The following is a 27,508-nucleotide window of genomic DNA, read 5'->3' as shown; positions in this document are numbered from 1 at the left end:
ACTAAGAAACATATAATAAGATTCTTCATCATAAAGATTTATCACTAAAATTCTTAATCTATATATGTGTTTTGGTTATATATAATTTAGACATATACTGGTTTAAAAAAGCATATAATAAAATTCTTAATCATAAAAATTTATCACTAAGATTCTTAATCTATAATATATATATATATATGTGTGTTTTGTTACAATTTAATGGGCAAGTATGATGGCTTATCAATGGCTTATCGATACCATATTTCTCAATACGGTTATAAATGCAATATTCAATGTAAAATAATAAATATCAAAATAATATAGGATTGAATCCACCTAGTAAGTCCTTTCAGTAATCACGAGTTTATCAATATTCACAATAAGGAGTCCTTTCCGTAATCACAAGAGTTTATCAATATTCACAATAAGGAGTCCTTTCCGTAATCACAAGAGTTTATCAATATTCACAATAAGGGAACAACCATGGTTCAATGAATTCGAAATCAGAGTAACAAACTTTATTACTATTTGCGTATAGTCTTAAAATATTCACAATAAGGGAACCATGGTTCAATGAATCCGAAATCAGAATAACCAACTTTATTACTATTTGCGTATAGTCCTCAAAAAAACTGTCACAGTAACAGTAACAGACTCAAAAACAAATTCTAGTAACAGTAACACACTCCGAAACAAATTCTAGTAACAGTAACAGACTCAAAAACAAATTCTAGGAACAGTAACACACTCGAAAACAAATTCTAGTAACACTAACAGACTCAAAATTGCATGACAATTTCTTTGGATGAAACAAAACCTTATTCATCTGATAATGAGAAAACACCTGTCGATGTGCTTGCTTACAAGGAATCACAATCCGTCGGTGCAAAAGAGAGCATGTTGTTCCCGTTGTCATAGAGAATATGGTAGTTTTGCTGTTGATAATTCCCTAATATGGACATCTGGAGCTGGGAAGTCGGAAGCATTGCCAGGCAGAAAGTGGTGTCATCAACGTAGAAATAGTGTTCCGGCTGCAAAACATAATCTGCTCCCTTAAAGTGGAAAGTCATAGTAGGAAATTGATTAGAGGAAAGCCGAAAGTGATAGTCAGGACCTAAGTTAAAACAGAGGTCTAGTCCGAGTCCAGACCCATCGGTTTGCGGAAAGTGAATGGCAGAGATCAATGCTTTCTTCAAAACTTGATATGCATCCTCATGCAAAAGCGTGAATGTGGTTCCGGAGTCTATCATAAATCCACCACTACCATCATCTTGAATATCAAAAGTAGATGCATCGATGTTTAATAATTTACCTCCAAGGCTAATTCCTTCCAACGAAAGAAAATAGAAACTTGATGCCGCGTTTTGAATAAAAGGAGTTGAACTGACAACCTCGGCATTCAAAGTAGCACTGTGGCCTATAAACAAAGGGCTGACCATGTACGAAGGTTCTTCAAAACCCTGGAGACAATAAGAAAACTTATTAGCACCTAATGACCCAAGTTGTGAAATTAAGGATAAGGAACCTCGTCCGAAGCCTACACCTCCGTGTGCTGCGTAGTGGCCATCATTGTATTGCCCACAACCAAAGACAATCTGGTCCACTGACTCTGATGAAAAGGTAAACGTGTCGTATGAAAGGATCCCTGAGGTGGTGGAGTAATCACCATACTCCACCATGTAATGACACATACCAGCAGAGCAATAAAAATTAGGGTTTGGCGGGCACTCAGGGCTTTCGCATGAGACCTTCCTATAAGTGGACGATTGGGAAGGATCATAGATTGGATAGGATTGATCAGAGCAATTATCACAGGGCAAGCACTGTGTCCATATCAAGTCACTACCTGTGTCTAGAATTCCAGAATATGATAATGACGGCTCACCAATTTCTACCTTCATCGTATATTCTCCACTTCCTGCACTTATTGGAGCTTGGATTCCTGAACTTTTGTGGGCCAATTGACCAACCTTCAGAACTACAGATCTATGCAGTGTTTCCAGCCTCTCTTGACTGCGTTGCAGTGCTTGCTTAACTCGTTCAGTTGAATTAATATTCCCTGGAAACAATGGGGAAAGTGATGAATCTCTGTGCACAAGATCTATTCTCAACCCATCAACGGGTTTATGATCCGGCCTTGAAATCTTGGGCACAAGCGGTCTGCATTGCATCAAATTAGGTAACATGAAAAGCAATGACAAATAAATAAGAAGTTTGCAAGGAGCACAAGGAGATACTGTTGATTGTGGAGCCATGTCTGTTCTCTGTTCTACAGCTACAGAGGGAAACTTGGCAACGGAGGAAAATACGCAAGGCTTAGCAAAAGAAGGAATGGTTTGGTCTAAGAGGAGGGATGCATTCTATTAAATAGAGATCAAAAGGCCATGGCTGATTTGATTTGAAGTTAGATGTCTTTCTTAACTTCACTTTTTTCCATATTTGCATGGCAAGCCATTGTAATTTTTTATTATTATTATATAAAATAGTAATATTTTTTATTATTATTATATAAAATAAAATATTACTATTGACTATGTACAAGAGCTCCACTTGTTTTGGCCATTTGTGCATGGAAAGTAATATAATAGTAATATAAATTTTTATTATTATATAAAAAGTTAACTTCAGTTTTTTCATATGTACACGGCATGCCATTGTAATTTTTTATTATTATTTTATAAAAGTAAAATATTACCATTGACTATGGAAAAGAGCTCTACTTGCTTTGTAAAGTAATATAATTTGTTATATTATGTAAAAAGTTTGGAATTCGATTATAGTCTCAAAACGATATGTGGCCATATCCATCATATAAAGAAATTATATATAGATTTATATTTATACTTCTGTTTTTATTCCTAGTTTGCCGTATAAAATGTGTTTGATAAAGTCGAAGTTAAAAACATATATCATCTAGAGTTTGTATGATGTAATGTGTTAAAATTTGTGTTTTAATAAAAAAATATTAAATACATTAATATTAAATTTTTGCATGTCCAAACGACCTGCAAAGTGATAGAAATCCACCAGAGCTGAAGACAGGCTCCCTTTTAGCGTCTCTCCACTGTTGTAAAAAACTCCTCCGGAAAAACAGAAACCCAACGTTGTTATTTGTAATCTAACTAATTTGGAGATTGGAGAGGAAAATCAGATGTCTCACAGTATTTTGGAGAGGAACATCAGATGTCTCACAGAAGGGATGAGTGGTGCAACCACAGAAACAGTCAGGCACAACTTTACCTTAATCTGGTCTCGTGCCATTGTCTGTAACACCCTTGGTTGAAACTAATTTTAACTGTGAGACAGTTATGACAGTTACCCCCTTCTTTCCTGATAAAAGAGGGATCTCGAGGGAAAGAAGGGTTTTGCTTTCTGAAAAGTCCAAGGGGACAGAAAGAAAGGTCTGTGGAACTGGGAGGACGCTGCCAAGGAGTAATTCCTGTGCTGGGCATGTGCCAGTCTAGACTCCGGAACAGATCATATTCGGATGGTATTCGCTGGACGGTGGTGCTGATGCCAGATACTTGAGTCTGACAAGCTGTACATACTGCTATGGAGTGGAAGCTCGGGGGAAGACGACGTAATTGCCCTTCTCACGGTAGGTAGGGAGGATCAGATTCAGTCTTACAGTAATTCCGGAGAATCGAGTGAACAATTAAGTAGTAGCTGGTTATGTTTCTTGTGTTCACTTTTGTTTTAATAAAGTAATGAGTTAATGCTGGAATCCTACTTCCTTCTGTGAAATGTTTTTGAGATAAGCATAATGATTATAGATGGAATAATGAGCGAAGCCTGGAATCCTACTTCCTTCTGTGAATTATTTTTGAGATAAGCATAATGATTATAGATGGAAAATTTCTATTAATCCTAGAATTAATAATGTGGATGATGGAAGGTAATAATCTTGAACAATAATTAAGTTGCTGCAGTGCAGTGTGGGTCATCTGCTAAGGCCCAGAATGAGAACCCTTAGAAACAAATGGAAAAATATCTTCCATTTAATTACCGTAGTAAGGAAACAGTTACCTCAGCAGATAACAATTAGACTGGATTGTTGAGTTAGGCTAAGGGAAAACATTACGCGTGAAAGAACCTGTAAAGTTCTGGGTGAACAAGTTTGGGTGACTGCTCTTGCCTGTTATCAAATTATTCCTATTAAGCTTGTTTTAGAATTATCCCCGAGGAATGGTGGAAAAGATTACCCAACAGGGATAAACATAAAGATTGTAAAATCTATGACATCAGATCCAGAACAAGGCTGGCAAGATAGGGTATCGAGTAATTTCTTGATTTACGAATTTGTTAAATCAAATAAAAAAGTGGAAAACAATTTAAAAGAAAAGAAAATATAACGATTTATCAGCAGCATCCTTAAATAATCTATTGCAGAAATTAAATAGAAATTAGATCAATGTTATGGATTATTTGTACAACAGAGGATCGAAGAGGTTGAGCCCTGAAAACTGAGGGGTAATAGTAGCCGGGTCCCGTCCTCTTCGAAACTCTATTCTGGATACAAACAAACAAATGTGGAACGAAAACACCGTTTGGTACAGCCAAGAAATTCTCAGAAACCAATTCAGAAATGTTACAGACGACGCACAGGTAAACTTGCCCACTAAATTCCATGAATATCAATGGCGCTTTATGTAAATTCAGGACAGTGGTTGATAACTAAGGAAACTTTTTACATTCAAACAGTCGAACATATGTGGATTGAACCCTCAACATTTCAAGAATCCGCTCTCAGGTTCAAACTTCAGATGCATGAGCAAACTTTAATACATGCTATTACTAAAACCCGTAAGAACGAATTAGGGTTAAACCCAGAAAAATTAACACAGATTAATTCGTATTGTTTAACAGACATTGCAACAGGATTGCTCATTCCAGTAATTAGAGTAATATGGCAGCCGACTCACCTATTCGGTTCTCAGTTCATACAATTACTGTCTTGTAACCCTAAGCTAGAAGCAGAACAACATTATCAATTGAAATGTCGGCAAGACCGGCCATAGATTAACTCTATTTAATCATCTCCGGAAGTTCAAAAGGTGACTTTGCGTTGTCTGGAAGTGAAAGAAAAACCCTCAGTGACTAGAGTAACCAACCTGGAGCATGGAAGAGAAAAATCATAAGTGGTTGCCACTGCAGGATTCCGAACTGTTGCGAAAAGGAGTTGCTGGGCAATACTTAACCTGCAAGCAGATTTAAGAGTCAAGTTAGAGAAATTCCAGCGGAGACTGTTAAAGAAGTAAAGGAAAACAGGCCTGTAACAATATAGTACCTGTAGAGTGGTGGTGGTGTAACAATGCACACCTGAGTCAGTGAAACAAGACTCTGTAATTAAATGCCATAAGCATTTATCAGTTTCCTTTCTCTTGCAAAGGATTCGATACTGTTTCCAGAGAAAACGGTTTCCAACCATTACCTGAGGAAGGAAGCTGACCATAGCCTTTCCTTCACCTGTGGATGCAAGGCCGAAACCTGTAAAAACCACCTGCATTGACAGTGGAACAAATTAGGGCTTCTAAATAGATATAACCGTCAACGAGGGAAAAATCGGGAAGCCTAATCTCTTCAAAATATACAACAGTCAACATACTCGGTGTAGCTGCAAAGGAGACAACCAAACTTGCAGGTTGTAGAGCGCTTAATCCCTGGACCAAAATGCCTTAAAGAACCTCGTCTTCGGAGTCAGGTGGGGAATTGGTTACCTCAACCAACGTGCCCTCAATGGTGATGCTGACCGTCAGATTAGTGGGCAAGGGCTAACCAGCCATATATTGCTCCATTAATGCCCTTGCCAGCTATGTATGGGCAGCGGATGGCATAAGATGGAGGCATGACTCCGGCCGGTGACATTGTATTCTCCGGCGACATACCCGGGACCCACCACACGATTGCCCGCCCGCCTCCCGCTTTCCACGTCAGCGCACGGATCCATTTTCAAATGAATCCATCATAATTGTGATAACTATTTTCGCGCCACCATAGCTGTGAAACCAGAACCAGTTTGCTCTGCAACCCATTGCCCGCAGGACTGAAGCGCATTGCTGGCCACCGAAACTCTGCACATTCAGTACCCGCCGAACTGAGCTCTGTTACCTCCTGGTAAATTCCTGCACCTTCTCTGCAAATGACAAATCGTGGTTTTAAACATTCATTGAGTTTTAAATCTGTTTTAAAGACTGCTACTCACCCTCGGATTCTCTCAACATTCTGTAATTATAAAATCATCTCTGTGTTCGCTTAATTGCATTTCATATTAACCAACGGTTTGGCTGATCGACTGTGTAGAAACCCTTTGGGTAGATATCCTTTGGGTCTTCAAACCACGGTTAACAAATAAAACCCTACCTGCGGAGATCTTATCAAAGTGTCGGCTACAACGAAGCATTTGGGTTGGTTTGTCACTTGGGTTGGTTCAGATTTAGGTTGGTTTGTCACTGAAAGTCTAATATTAGAATCACTTGAAACAACCATTGTCGAAGATATGTCCTTAAGCTTGCGATGCATTAAAAGGGGTTGAAACAATACGGTTTCAATTTTTAATCAAATCCACAAATTAAATACAAAAAGTTAACAAGTGCAGTTATTAGTTAAAAGAAGGGACTTTAGATGCACCTCTTCTTGTCAAGAGGAGAGGAAGAATTTTTCCAACAGTAGTCATTGTTATAATCCTATGATCTTCTAGGATATGGCTGGTAGACTTTCTAATAAGGATGAGAATGAAGATGTCATTACTCTTTCTGAGGGACTATTACAATTCAATTAGTAGTCTTGTTAAGGTCCGACAAGATGCTAGGGAGGCACACCATAGAAAAAAAGTGCCCATTGTCGTCTCAGCATGAGTTCCCACTATTTAGGTCAATTCCTATAAAGTCATGGGAGGCTTCCCTACAATCACAAAATCCTACACCACAAGATTAGTATACCAGTGCCAAGTTATAATTCTTATTGGTTGATGGAGTCCAGGAGTTAGTTTAGGAAATTTGCTATTCTGAGAATGATTTCTTACTGTAGAAAACATAAAACAACAAAGAAAACACACAATAAATAAAAGAAAAAGCCTTGGAAAAGCACAGGGATTTTGTGTGAAGAACCCTTACCAATTTTAGGATGAAATACCGTGATATTACCCTTGGTATGTGGCTGAAAATGAAGATAAGGCTTTCTGTTCTGAACCTTCAAACCTGCACAAAAACACAGAAACCAACAAGCTATAGCCCATTTTGGGGTCATCCACAAGCCTTAAAATGATCTCGAAAAATATGGCTATGGGCTGGAAGTGTTAATATATTGAAATATGAATCAAATGAACCTCCTAGAGTCCTAGCACTTTAAAAGACTGAGTATTTCAACAGATGTTCAAATCTGGAATTTACTACTCAGTTCTAAGGGTTAAAACTTAAATCCCCAGTAGGGACAAAACTTATTTTTATTTACCCAGCAAGCTTGGGATTGATTATTCACTTCAAATAATGTTCAATGGACTTTTGGAAGTGAAGAAAATGAAGGGGATTGAAGAGTTTTGCTTTTAGTAGCAAAATCCCCTTGAAAGGGCTTCACTTACCAACTTTTACCATTTGGTTTTCCAGGGTAATCTCAATGCCAAATAATGTGTTTAAAAGCTTGTGTGAAGATCATTCTGGTTGATTGCTGGTTTAGTTAACGGATTAGCTCTAGCACTTTCGCATTGCTGGCTGGCACCTACAGCCCAATATTCATTTGTTCTATGTGTTGGATCAATGTATTAGCTGCTGCACTGTGCAATAGCATGCTACAGCCAAACATCCTCAATGCTTGATGTGGTATGCTTTACATACAGCAAAGATCCATTATATAAACATATAATTCACATTCTAAATTCTAATGTCATCAAATCATTGGTTTACTTGTGCTCTGTTTAAATTCTGCACGCTTTACTAATTAGCCACAGCCATCATATGTGGCCAGAGGAATGGTTATTAATTAAATGCTGAGTTTGCACATCCACTATTCAGCTGGTAACGGAAGTGACTCCTTACAACAATTCATCTCAAGCTGTCAGCGGGATTATCTACCACCCTACAGCTACCATTATATACATAACTACTTGAATAATGAAGCCTTTACAATAAGCTAGTCATTTATAACGCTTGTGCAATGTTTAACTTACGGTACATCAACGCAGAGATATTGTGGGAAAGCATCATTATTGCCTCTTTGGAACATGGGTTCACTATCTAGAACACACAGGTGTGCAATTCCATTGCTTGGATGCTCAGTCAACCAAAGTTTGGAAAATTCTTGCTCTAACTGTAACTGACAGCACCAAGAAATATGCAATAGCATTTGGTCACATAGGACTTTGAATTTTGATTGTAAGATAAATTGAAGTCAAATTAAAAGCATTTTAATATTCTAATTGTAATATTAAAGTTAATTCCATCGTTTTTAATTGATGGTTAATTCAAGGTGGTGATTGTTAATTATGGATAATCTCTAGTCATAATACAATCAGGGTCAGAACTGAAGTTACAGTATTGAAAGAATCTGCTCTGGAATAGACAGTTTTGGCTGTCAGATACAGATTACAAGTCAACTTGATGATAAAAGGCCATTGGTAATGGATTTTCCTCTCATCATTGCTATGATTACGGGCAGGCTGAGTTGGAACCCAATGTGGAGGGGGATGAATTAGAAGCCTAGTGCTACATTAAACAGGCCAAGCTGTGCTATGTTGATCCTTAAAGATTAGCAAGTCAGACGTTTGATGTAGGATATAAGGGTAATAGGTCAAGGTTTTCGTTCATCATTAACTCATACGGTAGTATGGTTGGGTTCAATTGGATGGTTTAGTTGGAAGTGCCAAACTTGAATCCAAATTAAGCTGGGTAGAATCAGATTCCTAGTAATAGAGTAGATCCTTAACAAAAGGATTTTCTCTTCATTGTGAAGTATGGATAGTCAATGTGAACAACAGATGCCATAATCAAAAACAGCTAGTCTTGAGTCAAGATACCAGTTTTACAGAATTGATAAAGTTGAATTTGTCAGTAAAGTAGAACAGTCATCAAGGGTTATGTTGACTATCAAATAGTGACAAGTTAACTTTTTGTTTCGTATGTGGAAGTGCATAGTTTCAGATTTCCGACTATCATTTTCTAGTTTCTTATACATATTTATAGAATGTTAGTTCAGATGGTCTTGAATTCAAGACCAGCTTGAATAAAGCTTTTGAATTAGAAGCAAGAGTACAGCCTCCACAAAGGGCTTCCTCTTATCATGATGAGGCTAATGACCCCAGATTTATCATTACAGATGAACCTTTAGTGCCATTCAATTCAGTGGCCTTCAACTTAGAAACCATAAGTGGGGGTATCTATTTGGGCCAAGTCACCTGGGACATGCACCTGGCCCCAGCTGCTGTTGGGTGCACTGCTTACATTCAAAAGCATGGGGCATATCACTTGGTAGAACTTGAGCCCTCTTGGGGTCTATATTAGCTATCCACTTTTGTCAACCCAGCAAGCCATCATTGACACAACTGTCTTTTTTAATTTATGAAACACTTACAAGTGAACTTCTAGCACATTCTCTTATTCTAGACTGAACTTGGAAATGCTGCTACCATAAGTAGTTCTGCATATCTTTCTCCATACAAAGGAAAGGCTCGTCCAACAAATGGTAATCCATAAATCACTATCATTATCCATAGAAATGAAAGGCTCATCTAACAAATAGTATTTCATAAATTTTGCCATGGTTTGTTATCATCATACTATATCCAAGGATAGCCACTAGCGGCCTTCCACCTCAAAGAATCCAGGAAGAGGAGTGGATTTATTTATTTATTTAATCAACCTCTAGATGACTTGAGACACTTTATATTGCAATGTATGCTTGATAGTTTCCTTTTTTATGACAAACTACACATAATCCCTATGTTATCCCTGATTGATGTATCTTAGGATTAATTTCCAGATGGTGATTAATCATCTGCCCTATCACTTGTGATTTGAAAGAACACTTGTTTTTCCAAACAGACCAACAAGACTTTCCTCAGCTTTCCTCAGCTTTTTGCAGTCCCCTTCTCTCTCTCTGTGCAATTGCCGTTCTTGGACTATAATGAAACATTTCCCTTCCTTTTACAAACTTTTATTGATTGATATTTCCCTTCTTGCCAGTTGCTGCCTTAGCTTCCTGGCACTTCAAATGCTGAGCTTCTTTAGTTTCTATATATCTTGATGGATGTATTCTGTCCTTTGCTGTTGGCGACAAGGCTAGACTTCTTTGGTCCTTTCAGCATACAAATGTCCTCAAGGAGCCATGCAAAAAGCAAACAAGAGTCGACCATCAGTCCCATAATTAATAAGGCATTTGAGAATGAAATTATTTTCAGACTCAGGTTTCAGCATGTGGAGTCTGAAACAGGGCAGCCACTGAGAATGAACTTAGAGAACTTAGCAACAATCCTCATGAACAAACCAAGTTCCAGGAAATTATAATTTAACGCTGAAATGCAACTTACATAGAGTGCTGCGATGACTCTAGCATAACAAAGTGGAACAAACTGATTAAAGTTGTATAACATTTTTTTCTTTGCAACAGATTTTGCATGTTATTACGTTTCTTTCAGCAATGTATTGATTATACCAAGATGAAGCATTTGAAAGTCTATAATACTGTTTTGTGCATGGGTAGGAAATATTGAAGGGGAGATAGGGAATTATGCTGTAAATGTGTTTATATCTGGTGGGAACTCTCAGTGTAAATTCTACACACTACAAAAAATTTCATAGTATGAACTGTTGCTCATATGTGTTCCCTCATTTGTATAGGGATTTGAAGAATGTTGAAGTGGGAATTGATCAATGAGTTGGAGGTTGAGGACCCAGAAGGGATGATAGAGTTTTCAGCGGAAGATTTGACATGGACAGAAGTAGCAGGAGACCAAGTCGCAATTATTCCATATTGTCGACTTGAGGATTTTATAAGGGGAGAGCAAATGAGGGAACCCGCACCTACTCAATTTGTTGCTAAAATTCGAAAAATTAAAGATGTGAAGGATATCAAGAGGACAAATAATTCAACATATCTAGAATATGTTGTGTGAGTCTCTCTCTTTCTCTCTCTCTATCTATATTAAATTTTGATTTTAAGTTCACTATGTCAAACATGCATAAATATTTTATTTAATTTTTGGTGAATTGCTGATCGCAGATATAGGTGTGCCTATGGTCCAAATCGTGTACAATCCAGCAATGTGGCTGAACCTGGATCCACAACTAAGAAACGTCTTCCACGTCACAGCATCAAAGTTGGTTGTCAGTGTCACTTTATTATGCGACGACTTGCTATTAGACCAAATGATGCCGTTCTAATATATACAGCATGCAGACATATTGATGACAAAAATGTGGTTTGTCATGGAAATGAGGCAAATGACATGCCCAAGAAATTCAATTTTGCGCCGCATTTAACACAGCATATACGAACTATTGTTGAAGATTTGGTTCGTGATGGTTTTAATGCTACGATGATCTGGGAAAAATTTATCTTTGATTTAAGGTATGGATCTGGTGAGCTTTTCACAGGGGCACCTCGAGATTCTTTCATGACAAGAAAGGATGTGTCAAACATGTACAATAATATCAAGAGGCTAGAGTATGTGAAGCATGAAAATGATCCAATGAGTGTGGATTGTTGGGTTAGTGAGTGCCCAGAGAGCTTTTTCTTCTACCAACAACAAGATGTTGTTAAAAACATTCCTTTCATTATAGGCATACAAACTAAGTGGATGCTTTCAATGATGGTGAGATACTCACACAACAACATGTTATCAATGGACTCCACTTTTAGCACTAACAAATATGGGGTAAACATATTTACCAAAACTTCATTTATTCTACTTTATTTCAATGTCGTCCTCTTATATGCTTATAATCTTGTTTTCTTATTGTAATGCAGTATCAACTGTACACCATAATGGCTTTTGATGATCATCACAATGGGATTCCAGTGGCATGGGTAATATCATCACGGAATGGTACTCCTGATATTTGTAAATGGATGTCGCAATTATTTGCAAATGGGAAAAAGGAAAACCCAGATTGGCATGTCCGAGCTGTCATCACAGATGATGCAGCAGCGGAAATCGAGGCATTAAGGTGAACCAGTTTTTTCTTTTTAGAATAGTTAAAAAGTAATAATGTTCAAGGATATTCTCTTATAATGTTATATTATTTCAGGTCTTGCACAAACTGTACACTATTGTTGTGTGTATGGCATGTCCGTAGAGCCTGGTTGAAAAATGTTGGAACGAAAGTCAGGGGAAAGGAAAATAAAGTCCGTATCTTCCGTGCTCTGGGATTAATCATGCATTCGTGTGAAGATGATGCATCTGTGCAACATGAAATTCAAAGTTTCTTTGATGAATTCAAAGAAGAAACAGTGTTTTTGGATTATTTTGCAACCAACTGGTTAAACAACAACAAGCTATGTAAGTTTCCTAAGGTTGCATTTTATCAATTTATTTTGTAATTCACAATTTCCTATTGTTTTTTCGCATCTAATATATGTTTTTTTTTTCAGATATGTGGGCAAAAGCATATAGGGACTTCCCACATTCCAACCAGGATACTAATAATGCTATCGAATCTTATCACCGGTACCTAAAGCAAAGGTACCTCTGTGAGAAGAATAATGCGTCCCATAGAAGGGTGGATTGGCTGTTGCACCTTTTATTAAAAAAGGTTGAGTTGTATTACATTCACATGCAACGTCTAAAAAATGCTGGTTTTGTCCGAGCTTCAAAAATTGAGCAACAAATAAATTTAAGTAAGTGCAAAGCAAAGAATATCCCAGATGAAGATTGTATGGCTGATGGAAACAGGGAAAGTGAGTATTTGGTTCGTAGCCAAACTACGGCAACTCGTGATACATGGTATCATGTCATCTATAAAGGGCAGAACCTACACTTTTGTAATTGCAAATGGGCCCTAAATGGCAATATTTGCAAGCATATTCTAAAAGTTGAGATGGTAGTGACTAGCAAGGTTTCAAGTGGCAATGAATTGCCTAATGTCTATAGGTCTATTACAGAAAGACCTGGATATTTACTTGATTTAAATGAATCGTTTGCAATGAGCCCAGAAATTGAAATGAGCCTTCCGGCTTCTCCTTCCACTGATCCAACCATGGTAAGGCAAGATAGCGCCCTAACAATCGATGAGGAAATTGAACTTGTGATGTCATCAACTCATAAGATATTGAGGGGTTTATTACAAATAACACCCAAATCTTTGGAGCAGGCATATGCACTAAATGAATTGGTAAAAAATGTCAGCGAAGAGTACAATAATAAGAAATTTGATGTTCTAACTCCATCCAAGGTCACTACCAAGAGGCGACATAGTTTCTTGAGCCCAACAAAAAAAGGGGGGCAAAGTGTTCCTGCGTTGAAATCAAGAAAATGTGGACCACAGTTTCTAAAGGTTGGACGGTGTCGTGGAAGGAAAAGAAGCCTGAATGAACAATTGGAGATTTCTTCTACAAAAGAAATCAAGGTGGACCACACATCTAGAAGGGTACAAGGTTCTATTCTGCAAAATACTGGTATGGAAATATTAATTGATCTACCATTTATTGTGAAATTCAAAACTTTAAGATAAGGCTAAACTTATACTCTAGATGAAATTCTGGATTGAAAACTTTAAGGTAAGGCTAAACTTGTACTCTATGGATGAAATTCTGGATTGTCAACTTGAAAGTGAGGATAAGCATCTACTTAATAGATGAAATTTTTGTTTCACATAAACTTATGTGAATGATCAGTAGCCCCTTGTGCAGATTCTGGAACCGGCATACCAGATAAGAATGTTACCCTTGAAACTGCCATAAGGGATTTCTCAGGCAAATTGGAAGGATCTATTTGTGAGGAAAATAAGGAGGCAGAGATTTTCCAAAGCTTCACTTCCCATACCTGCCATTGTAAATTTAGAATTCAGTTCTTTGACAGTAATAGCTCAGTTCTTTGACAATACTACTATTAGCCCTTAATGGTACTTGCATCCGCAATGGAGGAGGAAAAAGATATTGGTTATTGAATTAACCATAAACAACAAATCATGACAGATAAAAAGAGATCATCTAAACTATAGATGATTTAAAATGGTTAGTTTAGTTGAGGATACTGGACTTTCCAACAGAAAATAAGCTTTACAAATATTTATATAGGACAAGGATGTGACTTTTCATCTCTACTATTCATCTTGCAGGCAGTCTCGCTGATGATATCAAAGGATTTGCAGAATTTTGCAGTGGCACTAATCCTTTGACATGAGGAACTGTACCCTTGATTTGACAGGAAATATTTGAAGCTTTGCTGATTGAGAGCTTCAAAGTCTATTCATGGTTCCTCCAATACGAAGAACCACCCGTAGGCATAAAAAATGGAGTGCAGCGTGAAATCAACATGATCAAAATCCCTGGAAACAAGCTACAATCTCAGTAAACAGTTTAATACAGGAACTCCAGAAATATCATAAAACAAACAGCTATATTGAAGGGAAAATCATATGCAATTACAGATGTAAAGAAGTTTTTCTTGATAACCTTTTTTACTTCTACGATGAAATATGTTTTGTCAACTTCATCTAGTGCCCTAAGCTCATATGGAGTTTTATCATTCAAATATTTTTATCATTTATTTTGTTGTTAGGACTTTGTTTTCCAACTCATTATTAATTATTTTGATGACTGTATATGACTTTGAGATATATGACTGTATATGACTGTATTTTGATGACTGTATATGACTTTATATGACTGTATATGACTGTATTTTGATGACTGTATATGACTTTTGATGACTGTATATGACTGTATTTTGATGACTGTATATGACTTTGTTTTCCAACTCATTATTAATTAGTTTTGTTTCTTTCATTTTATGAATTGAGATGACTTTCTTTGATATTAAATTGTACTTTTGCCTCTACTAGAGTGCCCATGTTTCCTCAATTCTATTTCAAATAATCTAAGATCTGATAATGCTTTGGACATTTGTTCTACAAGATCCTAAGTATATATGGCATTTGAAGTGGAAGCAACACAGACATGAGCCTTCTGAGATAGTTCTAAATGCTAAATCTTCTCTTGCAGATATTATCGGTGGCTTGTGACTTTTATAAAAGAAGTTTTTCTTGATAACCTTTTTTACTTCTACGATGAAATATGTTTTGTCAACTTCATCTAGTGCCCTAAGCTCATATGGAGTTTTATCATTTAAATATTTTATCATTTATTTTGTTGTTAGGACTTTGTTTTCCAACTCATTATTAATTATTTTGATGACTGTATATGACTTTGAGATATATGACTGTATTTTGATGACTGTATATGACTGTATATGACTGTATATGACTGTATTTTGATGACTGTATATGACTTTTGATGACTGTATATGACTGTATTTTGATGACTGTATATGACTTTGTTTTCCAACTCATTATTAATTAGTTTTGTTTCTTTCATTTTATGAATTGAGATGCCTTTCTTTGATATTAAATTGTACTTTTGCCTCTACTAGAGTGCCCATGTTTCCTCAATTCTATTTCAAATAATCTAAGATCTGATAATGCTTTGGACATTTGTTCTACAAGATCCTAAGTATATATGGCATTTGAAGTGGAAGCAACACAGACATGAGCCTTCTGAGATAGTTCTAAATGCTAATTCTTCTCTTGCAGATATTCAATTTCATTGTTTCTTCATATAAACTCTTATAGCAGTTGCGCCTTTTCTTTTTCTACTTGTAAAAGTTATGTTGTTTGTACATGTTCAATTCCTAGGATTTTCAACTTTTTCCTCAAGGACTGCATTTTTGTTTATGTGTTTTGAAGGAGAATATTGATAGCCTTTATGTTAATTGGATTCACTCCCATATTCATTGTTAACTTCTTATATTCTTGTTTTTTTCTTTTTTGTTACAGCTGAAGCTCCTCCTGGTGCTTTGTTATTGCGTGAGGAGATCAAGGATCAACAGACCTTGGCTCAATCTACAGTTGCAACAGTTGCTCAATCTACAGGACTAGTATCTCTGTCTCAATCTACTGGGTTACATGTTCCTCTATCTATGAGTTCACAGTCAGCCAACAATATAAATTTTCAAACGCCTTTGCAAGGAGTCAAACAGAGTGAGTTGAAATCAGCTTCATCAATTGCTAAATCCAGTGAAGTCAATCTGGCAGGTGCAAAATTTACCTCAAATGTATCCCAGTCAAAATTGCTTGAGATTGTCTCCAGAAGTAACCGACTTATGCAATGGGCATCTGCCAAACCAGCTGAACATGTGCAACCTGTTTCAAGTGTCCAGACGACAACTTCTGGCAGCACTGGTTTTGATAGAAGGTTGGATGGTAATTCCAATTGTGTGGCCAGGGAACCATATGGTGATACAAAACTATCAGGCATTTCTAGTAGTGTTCCTCAATTTATTCAACAGCAGGCACCCATGGACATGCCTCTGTATATGCGTTCACAGCTGAGCTGGATGCATCCTCAGAATCTGTCATCTCATGCCACTTCTCAGGGAGGTGTAAACTCGATGTTAGAATTGCCGAATTCAACCACACAGAGTCCTTTTAATTGCAGGCAGATACCAATGGGAGCTGATACATCCCAATCTCAAAAACAACTATGGAAGTCTTTACCTTCAAAACAGCCTTCTCAACAGACATCTGAATTTTCAAATTCGATTCCACCAGATTTGAATGTAGAAAAACAGTCTCCAAGGTCTCCAGTTAGGCAGTCTTCTGGAATGCTGGTTGATTCACAGCTTGATTTGTCCCTCCAGCTTTGATTTATTGAGCATTTAAAAGGTTGACAGGGAACATAATTATGTGTGAATCTCTTGGGACAGTTTTGAATAACTTGAACTTCTTAGTGGTTGGTGAAATTTGTTGGCTAGTTAGGGCATTGAAACTGGTTTCCTTCTATTTGTATGTTTAGCTATGCTTGTGGTTCCTTTGCAGGCAAACCAACTTGGTCTTTGTAATATCAAAAGCTCTGCATTTTTGCGACCATTGAAACAGTTCTGTTAATATTATTAAGGGAAAATTTCATGAACTCTTAATTATTTCAAATTCTGAGTTTTTCTTGTTTTCATTAATTATACACAATTCCCACTTGGTCCTGAACTTTGGCTGCTGATGACCTGTGATTCTCCAAGCAAGTTTCTAGGAGTACTGCACTGTTTCTAGACTATTCTGTCAGCATTGTCGTCAAATCTATATCAAACCTCTTTTTCCATCCATATTTTCAGGCCTTAAAAGAAGTGTGGATTGATAGCACAGCATAATTCAGGTGGAGATTGAGAGGCACATAAATGTCTAAAATATAGCATTTGAAGCTGTCAAGGCAGACAATATATTACAAAACCTAATAAACTCTGGAATTGTTGATAAGGAAGTAATTTTGTAATTATTGAGGAAGATAATGCTTCCTTGACAGTACCCTCATGCTATGAAACTCTCGGTAGGCACAACCATCAGCAATATAAACTACAATCCAGCACTGTAAAATGATTGGAATCATTAATCTCTTGGTTGACTAGAAAGTCTATGCATCTCTGCATATGATGTTGCAGGAAACAACTTAACGATACCAGTGTCATATTGGTGTGATAAGAACTAGTGTATTATGGCAACTCTGACATTCTATTGGAAGTCTGAATCACTGTAACAGAATTTTTGCAAGGTTCCAGAATGACCAAAGAAATTGTGCTTCCCAATGCTATATGAAATGAGGACAGTGGGATCTTTGAAACATTCAGAGGCATACAAAGTGAACGGGCTTCCCATTGTTGTGCATCAATGGACATGATTATCACAGCTCGTTTAACCATTTATGTCATATTGGTTCTTCCAGAGACCCTGAAAACCCTTGGGACATGGTCGAATATAAAATTGTCATAGATCCAAACAGAACCATGATTAAAGTTCTGAATTTCAGTTGAACTGACACACAGTAAATGGCTGATTCACGTTGATGAAAAACTCACCTGTTCTTGAATCATTTCAATTTTCACTATATGTGACATTTGGTTATTCCCTGGGTACTAATATTTCTCGTTGTATGGAGGGAATAGAAATCCCATCTAATTAAAATAACTGAATGGAACGCAAAAGGAAGAAGCATCAGTCAGTTTCTCAAAACAAATTGTTGGAAGCACATTGGAGGAGATTTCAAGAGGGTGTGCTCCATTAAGGAAAACTGTTGAATGGAACATCAGTTTGAGATGACGGTATACACATTAAATCAGAGATCAGTTTCAATGGTAGACATGAACAGCACCAATCTGTTGTCAATTTTCGGTAACACTGGTTTTCCTATCAATTGAGTGGCCAGTTTCTGCAAATTAATAATCACTTAATTTACAGATTTAATTGAAATGATGATTTTTCAAAAGTGAGTACAATTTCTAGATGAGGCCTAAGATCAAATCTAGGGATTGCCATTATAATTGCAAGGGTATATTCAATAGCCAAATATACCAGGAATTTTTGATTTAGCAAGATTTGAGACTCCACGACAGTGGGGGAGCCTACTCTTTGAGCCTTATCACAAGGAGCTAAAGATACCCCTGTGTGATTTGAAACCGGGTGGAGAGGATAACATCCCATTGTGCCAACAACTGAAAAGAGGATTTCAAATTTTGAAACTGGATAAAGGGGACAATATATCCCATTGTGTCAACCACTAGATCGTCCCATCAAGAAAAAACAAGCTCGTCCCATGAAGAGAAAACAAATCCAAATTTTTAAGCATGTTTTGAAGACATAAATTTTTAAGCATGTTTTGAAGACATAAAAGGTTCATGGTAACTGATTTGGTTTGGCAGGATATGATAAAAGAGGCATGCAATTGAAGAGATTAAAAACTCAACAGCAGGCATTAAGTTTTATTTTGTGAAACAATACTTTATCTTTTAGTTAACGAGAGAGCAAAAGAATAAGAAAGGTCATTTGGGTTGTTATCCTGCCCCTGAAGATAAGTGAGAGATCAGAATGTGAGGGCAGGTGACTGAGACTCCTGGTTAAGATATTCTAGCCAAAAGCAAAAGGAAAAATTCTCGAGAGAATTCACACTAACAGTAATGTAAGTTATTATCACCAATCAGAATCATAATGTTCATATTGTTGCAGGATAAACTTAATTGGAATTAATTTTGAATAAAAACCACCAAAAGCAGAGACAACCCAGATAATGTATAATTGCCCCTTTACTATACTTGTATGGTAAAATTGTGCAGTGCATATATTACTACAACAGGGGCAGTAAACTGTCCCTTCCCGAGTGGTAGAGGTCCACTTATCATCAAAGATATGAAATGTAAATGTTTCTCCAAGTACTGATCTGTTATAGATGCCAGGATCACCACCAGCAATGCTCTGATTATATTGCTGTGTATGCTCGGATTAGTTTCTCCAAGTACTGATCTGTTATAGATGCCAGGATCACCACCAGCAATGCTCTGATTATATTGCTGTGTATGCTCGGATGCTGTGTATTGCTGTGTATGCTCGGATTAAGCATAATCAATCTCCCCCCCAATGACATCCATTTATGTTTCCAACTATCTAATTTATATTTAAACTTTCCAATTAACCATTCCCATTTCTTAATTTTGAATACACACAGTTTTAAAATGAATCCCAAGTAGTTGAAACCATCATCTATATGGTTGGAAGATATCCCAAAAAGCTACCTTATTATTCATCTTTTCCATTATGTATTAATTTTGACTTTGTTTCATTGAATAACAGTTCAGAGGTATCCCCAAATATCTTAATTCTTTTATGAAAGATGGACCATTCAGCAATAGAAATCTATCCCCCAAATAAAATATCATCTACGAACATAAGATGTGTTACCTATAGGTAATTGGAAACTCTGACCCCTTTGATGTGGCCTGTGTCCCATGAATCCTTCAATTTCCTGCTTAATGTGTCTATTAGCAGAAGGAATAGTAAGGGTGACAATGCATATGCCTGTCTCAACCCCTTATAGGCTGAGAAGAACTTAGAAGGTAAACCATTGATAACCACAACAAAATGTGTAGATTTAATACATCCCATGATCCATTTTGAGTTATGTCTACTCATACCCATTTTGATCAACATTAATAACAAAAATTATCAATCAATGAAGTCATAGGCTTTAACCAAATCCAAAGTAGACATGATTTATGATCTCTATATTTAATTGAATGGATCATCTCCTGTGCTATTCCAATGGTGTCTTGTATCTTCCTTCCTTCCATAAATTAAAATTGTTCTTGAGTAATAAAATTCGATAAAATCAATTTAACTCTTCTGGAAATCAATTTATATATCACTTTATAAACCCATTTACAAAGGGATATGGGCCTAAAATCAACAAAATTCTACAGATTCTTCTTCTTAGGAATCAATACAATAAACTTGCCATTTATGGCCCCCGAGATATATCCCATGTCAAATTCTCTATATATGTAATTATCAGGAACAACCTCAATTCAGTGGAGCTGGTGGAATAATTTTCTTTAAGAGGTGCTTATTTTTTCAGTCTAAAGCCGGTCTAGAGAAAGAACTAACCATTAACAAATTTCAGAGTTCAATTAACAAATTTTCAAAGCTCGTGACCTTAAAGTTGACTCTCTTTCTTGCTGATGGAAAAATGTGTAAACAACATCCAAATTTATGTGATTCATAAATGGTAATAAACTAGATGAAGAGTGCATGCACTATGGAAAGACAAATGTTAAGATCGATTTTGAGGAAGTCTAGTTCATCACAAAACAATTTTACCATATTTTTTCAACATGTGTAACAGGAAAAGGATTGAGATGACAGATGGTCTTTCCAAAACTGTTAAAGATCCATTTTAAGTCGAGTTCATCACAACCAATCTCTTTTCAACATGAGTACAGGGAAAGGATTGAGATGGCAGATGGTCTTTCCATAACTACTTTCTGGTTGATTCATGGTCGTTGGCACATTATTCAAGAGAATTAATACTTACATGTTCCAAGTCATCAGCATTCTAAGTTTATATGTAGGTGTTAAGGATTCCAACTTCGTGTCAAGCAACAAGTTGAAGGAAATAAATATGTGGTGAGTGCATATAGTATGGAAAGCAAGGAAAAGAAAGGATACATTACCTAGAATTGCTTGTGTGTTGCAAACCCTACTCAACAAAAATGCTTCAAATGAAGGAAATCAGATTGCTTGTGCAGATAGTTGTGTTGTTTTATGGAGCAGCTGCAAGTATGTGGATGGAATTAACAGGTGTAGATAACAAGGTAACTATGAGCCTTTGGTACCCTCCAAGTATTAATAGGCAATCATGAATGATGCTTGAAGAAGATTGTGCATACATATTATTAAGCTGAGGAGTTATAATTCCATGTCCAATAGTAGTCTAGTCAAGTTTGAAAAATATTAAATGGACATAATTAAAACCAATCAAACATTCACATATTCATATGCACTGAAAGCAATGATCCACACATTTGCCAACTTGTGGATGGCCTTCAGAATCACCAGTAAGTTAAGAATAATTAGTTCACCTCAAATATAATGTACATAATTGGACACATGAATTCAGTTATAACATGATTGGACATCCAAGATGAATGATATTACAAAACCAAAAAAAAGTACATTAACGAGTACTTTACTGAAAGAACCACGGTATCAGAATCCCAATAAAAATGACAACCATGGTGTATACACATAGTCGAGACCTATATTGATGCTGATCAATGTTTGCCAATGGAATGAACGATGATCCTGAATCATCTCTGGCACCTGCATCTACACTTGAGATTGCTCCAACCATTAGATCAGAAGAGATTTTATGGATCTTCGCAACGTGCTTTATCGAAAAAGAATTAAATCGAGCACTCCAGATTTTTGCCTCTCTGTAGAGGGGCCTCAAATTGTCTGCGCGAACATTGTAGATGCCTTCCATGTGATTACAGATTAATTCTGAGTTTGTCAGCACTGTTATGTTATTCACCCCATTGTGTTTTGCCTCTTTTAAACCTGCAACGAGTGTAATGTAGTATGCTTCGTTATTGGTTGTCTTTCCCTGCACTTCCCATATTCTATAAATCACATGATTTGTTGCCCCATTGTGAAGGACAATTTTTAAAGATGCTGGACCCGGATTAGGGCGGCATGATACTTCAATGCATAGTGTCCACTTTTCCACCATTCCGTGGGCTTAGAAGCACTGCATAGTGACAACAACAAAATAGATTCATGTTAGAATACTTTAACATGACAAAATATCCTGATTATCATAAACTCCAAAGATAATCTGGCAATATTGAGTTCCATACTCTATATAAATAGTAAGTGAATAAATATCCCAAGGTGAGATGATATTGGCTAATTATAAATTACAAATACTTACTTTCGAGAAGATCATATGTGTATAAAAGAAAAGACAGGAATAGATATGCTGAAACCAAGGAGCATTATAATATCTCAATATTTTTTTAGAAATGAGGATATACTTGTATATATACTGGAAACGTTTTAGGTGCCACCGCGCAAATAAATAATATAAGTACCAAAGAGTCTCAATGATAATAATGATAAACTTATGTTAAATTCTAAATGGCTAGTACACCCTTTTAAGCCATAAAAAGAAAATTATAGACTCGTTGTAGCATAATGCACAGTCAGAAATAAAGAAATAGATTACAATTACAAATTAGGAACTCTCCCATCGAAAAGGTGCCACAAAAATCCATCATAGAATGGAGGAAGTGAATCAACCTGGAACCTTGCAAAGAATCGAATTGGAACAATGTGAGAACATTATTTGAATCATCTTATTTGGTGTAGATGAGCGAGAAGATAACACCATCCTCCATACGTATATATATTATAATATACAGGAAAACCAAACCACACTGTGAGTAAGGGAATCTGAATTGTAAATTCCACTATAAGGTTTACACACAATGAGTAAAATATTTACCTCTACTAAATATTGTATTAGTAGCTCCCTTCATGAGTGAAGTGGAAACACCAGAGTCACATAAAAAATTACAATGTGTTTCATTGTAACTATTCCAAAAAATTAACAGTGATTAAGTGAAGGAAAATGGTTTGAAAAGGTAGAACTATAGTATACCTGGTGTTAATAGGAACCAGAGTAAATCTTGTGCATTCCTGGATATGTGAATATCGAACCAAGAGTTGTAGTATCATTCTAGGTAATTTTCCGCTACTCACAAAGTAGCAAGAATAAAAATTAATAAATGACAACCCTAGTTTATGGGTACTTATTTTCTCTGTAGAATATAACATATTGAATAATACTGGATATGTTTTCAAGGCTGGTATTTTGTTTCTACAGATTGGAAATATTTTGGTACCTGTTTCAGCAGATCCAACTAATAGTTGGCAGAACTGCAAGAGGAGTATTTCGAACTGCGGTCCATCGCAATTGAAAATAATGGAAGGTTGAATTTTAAGCAATATACAAGTCCCTTGTTTCTAGATTGGGTCATAGCTCTCCACGGATATCCATCGATGAAGATTGGGTTAAGTCAGAGAAATACCTGAACTCGGATGCAGCGGATGGTTGCAGCGGATGCGCAGAGCAGTCTGAACTCGGATGCAGCGGATGCGCAGAGCAGTCTGAACTCGGATGCAGAGGGTTCGCGAAGCAGGATGCAGGATGCGCAGAGCAGGTTGCAAATTGGTTTTAATGAAATGGGCGCGAGGGAAGGATGGATTCATTTGAAAATGGATCCGTGCGCTGACGTGGAAAGCGGGAGGCGGGCGGGCAATCGTGTGGTGGGTCCCGGGTATGTCGCCGGAGAATACAATGTCGCCGGCCGGAGTCATGCCTCCATCTTATGCCATCCGCTGCCCATACATAGCTGGCAAGGGCATTAATGGAGCAATATATGGCTGGTTAGCCCTTGCCAGATTAGTGGAGGTCCATGCACGGTCTACTGAACTCCAAGTGTCCAATATGATGAGATATTTTATACACGTACAGTAGAATAAAAAATTAATATCATGAGATATTTTATACACGTACAGTAGAATAAAAAGTTAAGTTTAATTAAGTCAAGTGTACATCCTTGCAGGGAGTGGTGTAAATATAAATCATTAACCTTAGTAATAATAAGGCATTGCTAATCGAATCTTCAAAGGTCTACGATCGCCCGGTATAAAGTGATAAAAGTTGTAATTTGAAAGTGCTGCGTACTTACTAGGTATAAGCATGTATTAATTCTTATAACTACAAAATTTCAATTTTTAATAAGTCGATGCGTAAGTCTCTAACTCACCTTTCCGCTTCATAAGCAAGCGCTACAACTATTTAGCATAAGTCAATGGGTGAGTGTCCAACTCATCTTTCCACCTCATAAGCAAGCCCTACAGCGTACAACCATTTAGCATAAGTCAATGGGTGAGTGTCCAACTCACCTTTCCACCTCATAAGCAAGCCCTGATTAAGCACCCCCTTCACTCTCCTCGAAACCATCAGGTTTTCTTTAAGGCGAGTCTGGCTTTAATTAGGGCAGAAATCAATTGGGTTCGTTCTTCCTTGAATCAGCTTTCCCGGGTGTTGTTTGATTTGCATCTAGATCTTAGTAACTTAATTTCTGCCTCTCTGTGGGCCAGAATAGAGGCCTGTTCAGCTTTGAAGTCTCTTCGGTTAGAGGAGATTCGTAAGAAAAATCAAGCCTCTAAGTTCCTAAGGTTGGCGGGGAATTCTGATCTTCTTGATAGATCCGTGAGAGCAGCTTCCCAGAGCAGGGTCTCATCTGGGCAAATCTCAGCGCTGAAGGATTGGGTATCTGGCCGCTCGGATGGGGACTCTGGTTTCTTGTCTCTGGATGCCGTTGATCCCTTGGTTAGTGCTGGTTCTGGCCTGCATTCTTCTATAGGGGGCTCGGTTTCACCTGGAGGAGGTAAGCAGAGTCTTCTCTGCGCAGATGAGGTTTTAGGGTTGGTTTCTGAGCAGTGCGTTGCTGGAAATCTATCCACCCTTCCTGTCGACAGGGATGCTGTTTGCGTTATTCCTCCAAGCGATTGCCGGTTGTCTCGGGTCAGCAGCCATGGTGATGTAACTCTCAGCGTTTCTGAGCCTGCTGCTTTGTCTTCCATGGCTCGCTCCGCCTCCCAGGACAGTAATGATTCTGGTCCGTTAGCCCTTGGTCCGCCGTTTCCTTCTGAAGGCTCGGTTTCCCCAGCGCTCGGTTGGAAATCGCGGGTTGGTCTCGCTGAGCAGAATGGTCGTGCTGTTATGGAGCTGGCCCCTGGGGTATTCGGTGTCGTTGAATGATGTACCCGTGTCCTCGGTACCCGATAAGTCAAGGCGTTCTGAAAACAAGGGAGTTGGCTCGGTCTTCGATTCCCAGTTTTCGGTCTGCTGTCCAGGGCGGTCTGCGGTGCCTCTCCATGGGTTACATAGCAGCGCCACCGGTTCAGCTGTTGATAGCGTTATCTCTTTTAGTGATTATGAGATTAATAATTATAAGAATATTAATAGAATCAAAGATAATGATAATAGTGTTGTTATTAACCTTGATAACGATAATCTTATTAATAGTAATATTTTTAATAATTATGATAATAATATTCAGAGTAATAACGCGAATTCTTAATAATTATAATAATATTAATAGTATCAACGATAATGATAATAGTGTTGTTATTAACCTTGATAACGATAATCTTATTAATAGTAATATTTTTAATAATTATGATAATAATATTCAGAGTAATAACGTGAATTCTGATAACGAATGTAATAATATGAGTATTAATAATACTATTAACGACTGTAATAATATGAGTATTAATAATACTATTAACAACATTGATTATAGTAACAATAACAATTATGATAGGGTTAATAATGATAATAGTATTGTTATTAACCACGATATGAATAATAACAATAATCTTATTAATAGTAATATTTTTAATAATTATAATAATAATATTCATAGTAATAAGGTGAATTCTTATAATGACTGTAATAATAATACTATTAACAACATTTATCATAGTAACAATAACAATTATGATAGGGTTAATAATATTCGGATAAGTAATAATTTCTTTTCTAACTCGAATTTTATTAAGAATAAGGTGTCTCCTTGTTCTGATAACCTTCCTTCTAAGAAGGTGATTAATCTTTCTAGCTTCAATTTTCCCCTTTCGGTGTTTAAGGTTCTGGGTAAAGGTTTAAATTTTGCCTTGGCCCCGAGAAAGATTCCCGTTGAAGATATCATTTGCGATATTGAGTTTGGAATCAGGGGTTTACCTGATAGGATCAAGGATACGATTAGGCAGGATTGTGTTGTTGCCTTGAGAAAGGCTAGGCCGCCTAAGAGTAACCTCAGCAAGGATGAATTTTTAGCTCTCAGATCCTTGAACCAAAACAAAGATATCGTTGTCCTTAAAGCAGACAAAGGAGGTGCTGCTGTCATTCTCAATAGGGTTGATTACCGCAGCAAGATGTTGGATCATCTTCATAATAGTGGTAGCTACAAGCAGCTTTCTAAAAATCCGTTGAAGAAGGTTGCAAGAAATGTTTCCTTGGCCATTAAATCCATTGGCTCTTTAAGTTCCTTGCACCATAAGCTCATTGAAAGCAACCCTATTACCCCTAGAATCTATGGTCTCCCCAAGATTCACAAGGAAGGTGCCCCCTTGAGGCCCATTGTCAACACCATTGGAGGTCCTACCTACCTTCTGGCAAAGTTTCTTGCGTTAAAGCTTAAGCCCTTGGTTGGTCGAACAGAGTCCTTTGTGAAAGACTCTGCTTCATTTATTGAAGAACTCAAGGACATTAAGCTTGATCCTGGGGACATTCTTGTTAGTTTTGATGTTGTCTCCTTGTTCACTTGCATCCCTATTAATGAAGCCATGGAGGTGATCCATCGCCTAACAGATCCTGACACGGCTAAGTTGGTTGAGATCTGTCTCACTTCCACCTTTTTCAGTTTTGAAGGAGAGTTCTTCAAGCAAACCTGTGGGGTTGCGATGGGCTCCCCCCTTTCCCCGGTTGTTGCTAATCTTTTTATGGAAGATTTTGAATCCAAGGCTCTTAGCTCTTCTCGGCTCCTGCCTAAGCTATGGAGAAGGTATGTGGACGACACCAACGTCATATGGCCTCATGGGCAGGTTGAGCTTGATCTCTTCTTTGATCATCTCAACAACGAGTCCTCAGCCATTAAGTTCACTAAGGAGCAAGAAGTTGATGGTTGCCTTCCTTTCCTTGATATTCTTATTTCTAAGAATAGTGATGGTTCCCTCACCCATCGAGTTTTTCGTAAGAAAACTCATACGGAGTAGTATCTTCATGCCAATTCCCACCATTTCCCGGCTCAAAAGATGGGTGTCCTCAATACCCTTGCTACTCGGGCCATTAGAATCTTCGACGAAAAGAGCCTTGAGGATGAAAAATCCCATCTGCTTGGTGTCTTTATTGAGAATGGCTATAGTAGATA

General features: G+C 37.2%; 3 protein-coding genes, 1 long non-coding RNA gene and 1 pseudogene across 6 annotated transcripts; 2 read left to right on the top strand and 3 right to left on the bottom strand.

The window, feature by feature from the left end:
- Positions 1-842: 842 nt before the first annotated feature.
- Positions 843-1,883, bottom strand: LOC149263607 (aspartic proteinase nepenthesin-2 pseudogene; annotated as a pseudogene).
- A 30-nt stretch (positions 1,884-1,913) lies between these two features.
- LOC149263606 (uncharacterized) lies at positions 1,914-5,880 on the bottom strand. 3 transcript variants are annotated; one of them, XR_016259288.1, is made up of 5 exons: positions 5,588-5,880; positions 5,414-5,482; positions 5,270-5,322; positions 5,094-5,180; positions 1,914-2,041 (listed from the first exon to the last, which is right to left on the bottom strand). It is a non-coding gene; the product is annotated as an uncharacterized LOC149263606 (long non-coding RNA). The 3 variants fall into 3 exon arrangements; XR_016259287.1 differs by lacking the exon at positions 1,914-2,041 and having other exon boundaries at positions 4,589-5,180; positions 5,270-5,301; positions 5,588-5,864; XR_016259286.1 differs by lacking the exon at positions 1,914-2,041 and having other exon boundaries at positions 4,589-5,180; positions 5,588-5,807.
- A 79-nt stretch (positions 5,881-5,959) lies between these two features.
- Positions 5,960-17,079, top strand: LOC149263604 (uncharacterized). Its single transcript, XM_089388160.1, has 2 exons — positions 5,960-6,096; positions 15,963-17,079. The coding sequence occupies exon 2, from the start codon at positions 16,106-16,108 to the stop codon at positions 16,829-16,831; it is 726 nt and encodes a 241-aa protein (XP_089244286.1). The 5' UTR covers positions 5,960-6,096; positions 15,963-16,105; the 3' UTR covers positions 16,832-17,079.
- LOC149263605 (uncharacterized) lies at positions 10,820-16,064 on the top strand. The gene is made up of 6 exons (XM_089389365.1): positions 10,820-11,079; positions 11,191-11,782; positions 11,938-12,137; positions 12,219-12,469; positions 12,562-13,169; positions 15,963-16,064. Exons 1-6 carry the CDS (start codon positions 10,820-10,822, stop codon positions 16,062-16,064), a joined length of 2,013 nt encoding a protein of 670 aa, XP_089245491.1.
- A 4,573-nt stretch (positions 17,080-21,652) lies between the features above and the next one.
- On the bottom strand, positions 21,653-23,967 carry LOC149263603 (uncharacterized). The gene is made up of 2 exons (XM_089388146.1): positions 23,591-23,967; positions 21,653-22,248 (listed from the first exon to the last, which is right to left on the bottom strand). The coding sequence occupies exons 1-2, from the start codon at positions 23,877-23,879 to the stop codon at positions 22,202-22,204; spliced, it is 336 nt and encodes a 111-aa protein (XP_089244272.1). The 5' UTR covers positions 23,880-23,967; the 3' UTR covers positions 21,653-22,201.
- Between the last annotated feature and the right edge of the window lie 3,541 nt (positions 23,968-27,508).

Source organism: Pinus tabuliformis, chromosome 6 (assembly GCF_031772625.1).
Source record: "Pinus tabuliformis cultivar Carrire ecotype Pingquan chromosome 6, CPIR1, whole genome shotgun sequence".
NCBI lineage: Eukaryota > Viridiplantae > Streptophyta > Pinopsida > Pinales > Pinaceae > Pinus > Pinus tabuliformis.
The sequence above is the reverse complement of the archived record's forward strand: the minus strand, read 5'-3'. Positions and strand labels throughout refer to the sequence as shown.

Excerpts from the sequence above, each read along its gene's own strand:
- LOC149263605 (XM_089389365.1), top strand. The coding sequence starts at position 10,820 with ATGTTGAAGTGGGAATTGATCAATGAGTTGGAGGTTGAGGACCCAGAA. Across the intron at positions 12,138-12,218 it reads GCGGAAATCGAGGCATTAAG|GTCTTGCACAAACTGTACAC; the intron begins GTGAACCAGTTT and ends ATATTATTTCAG. Across the intron at positions 13,170-15,962 it reads CTTCCACTGATCCAACCATG|CTGAAGCTCCTCCTGGTGCT; the intron begins GTAAGGCAAGAT and ends TTTTTGTTACAG.
- LOC149263604 (XM_089388160.1), top strand. The coding sequence starts at position 16,106 with ATGAGTTCACAGTCAGCCAACAATATAAATTTTCAAACGCCTTTGCAA.
- LOC149263603 (XM_089388146.1), bottom strand. The coding sequence starts at position 23,879 with ATGACTCCGGCCGGCGACATTGTATTCTCCGGCGACATACCCGGGACC. Across the intron at positions 22,249-23,590 it reads TCCGCTGCATCCGAGTTCAG|TGCTTCTAAGCCCACGGAAT; the intron begins GTATTTCTCTGA and ends GTCACTATGCAG.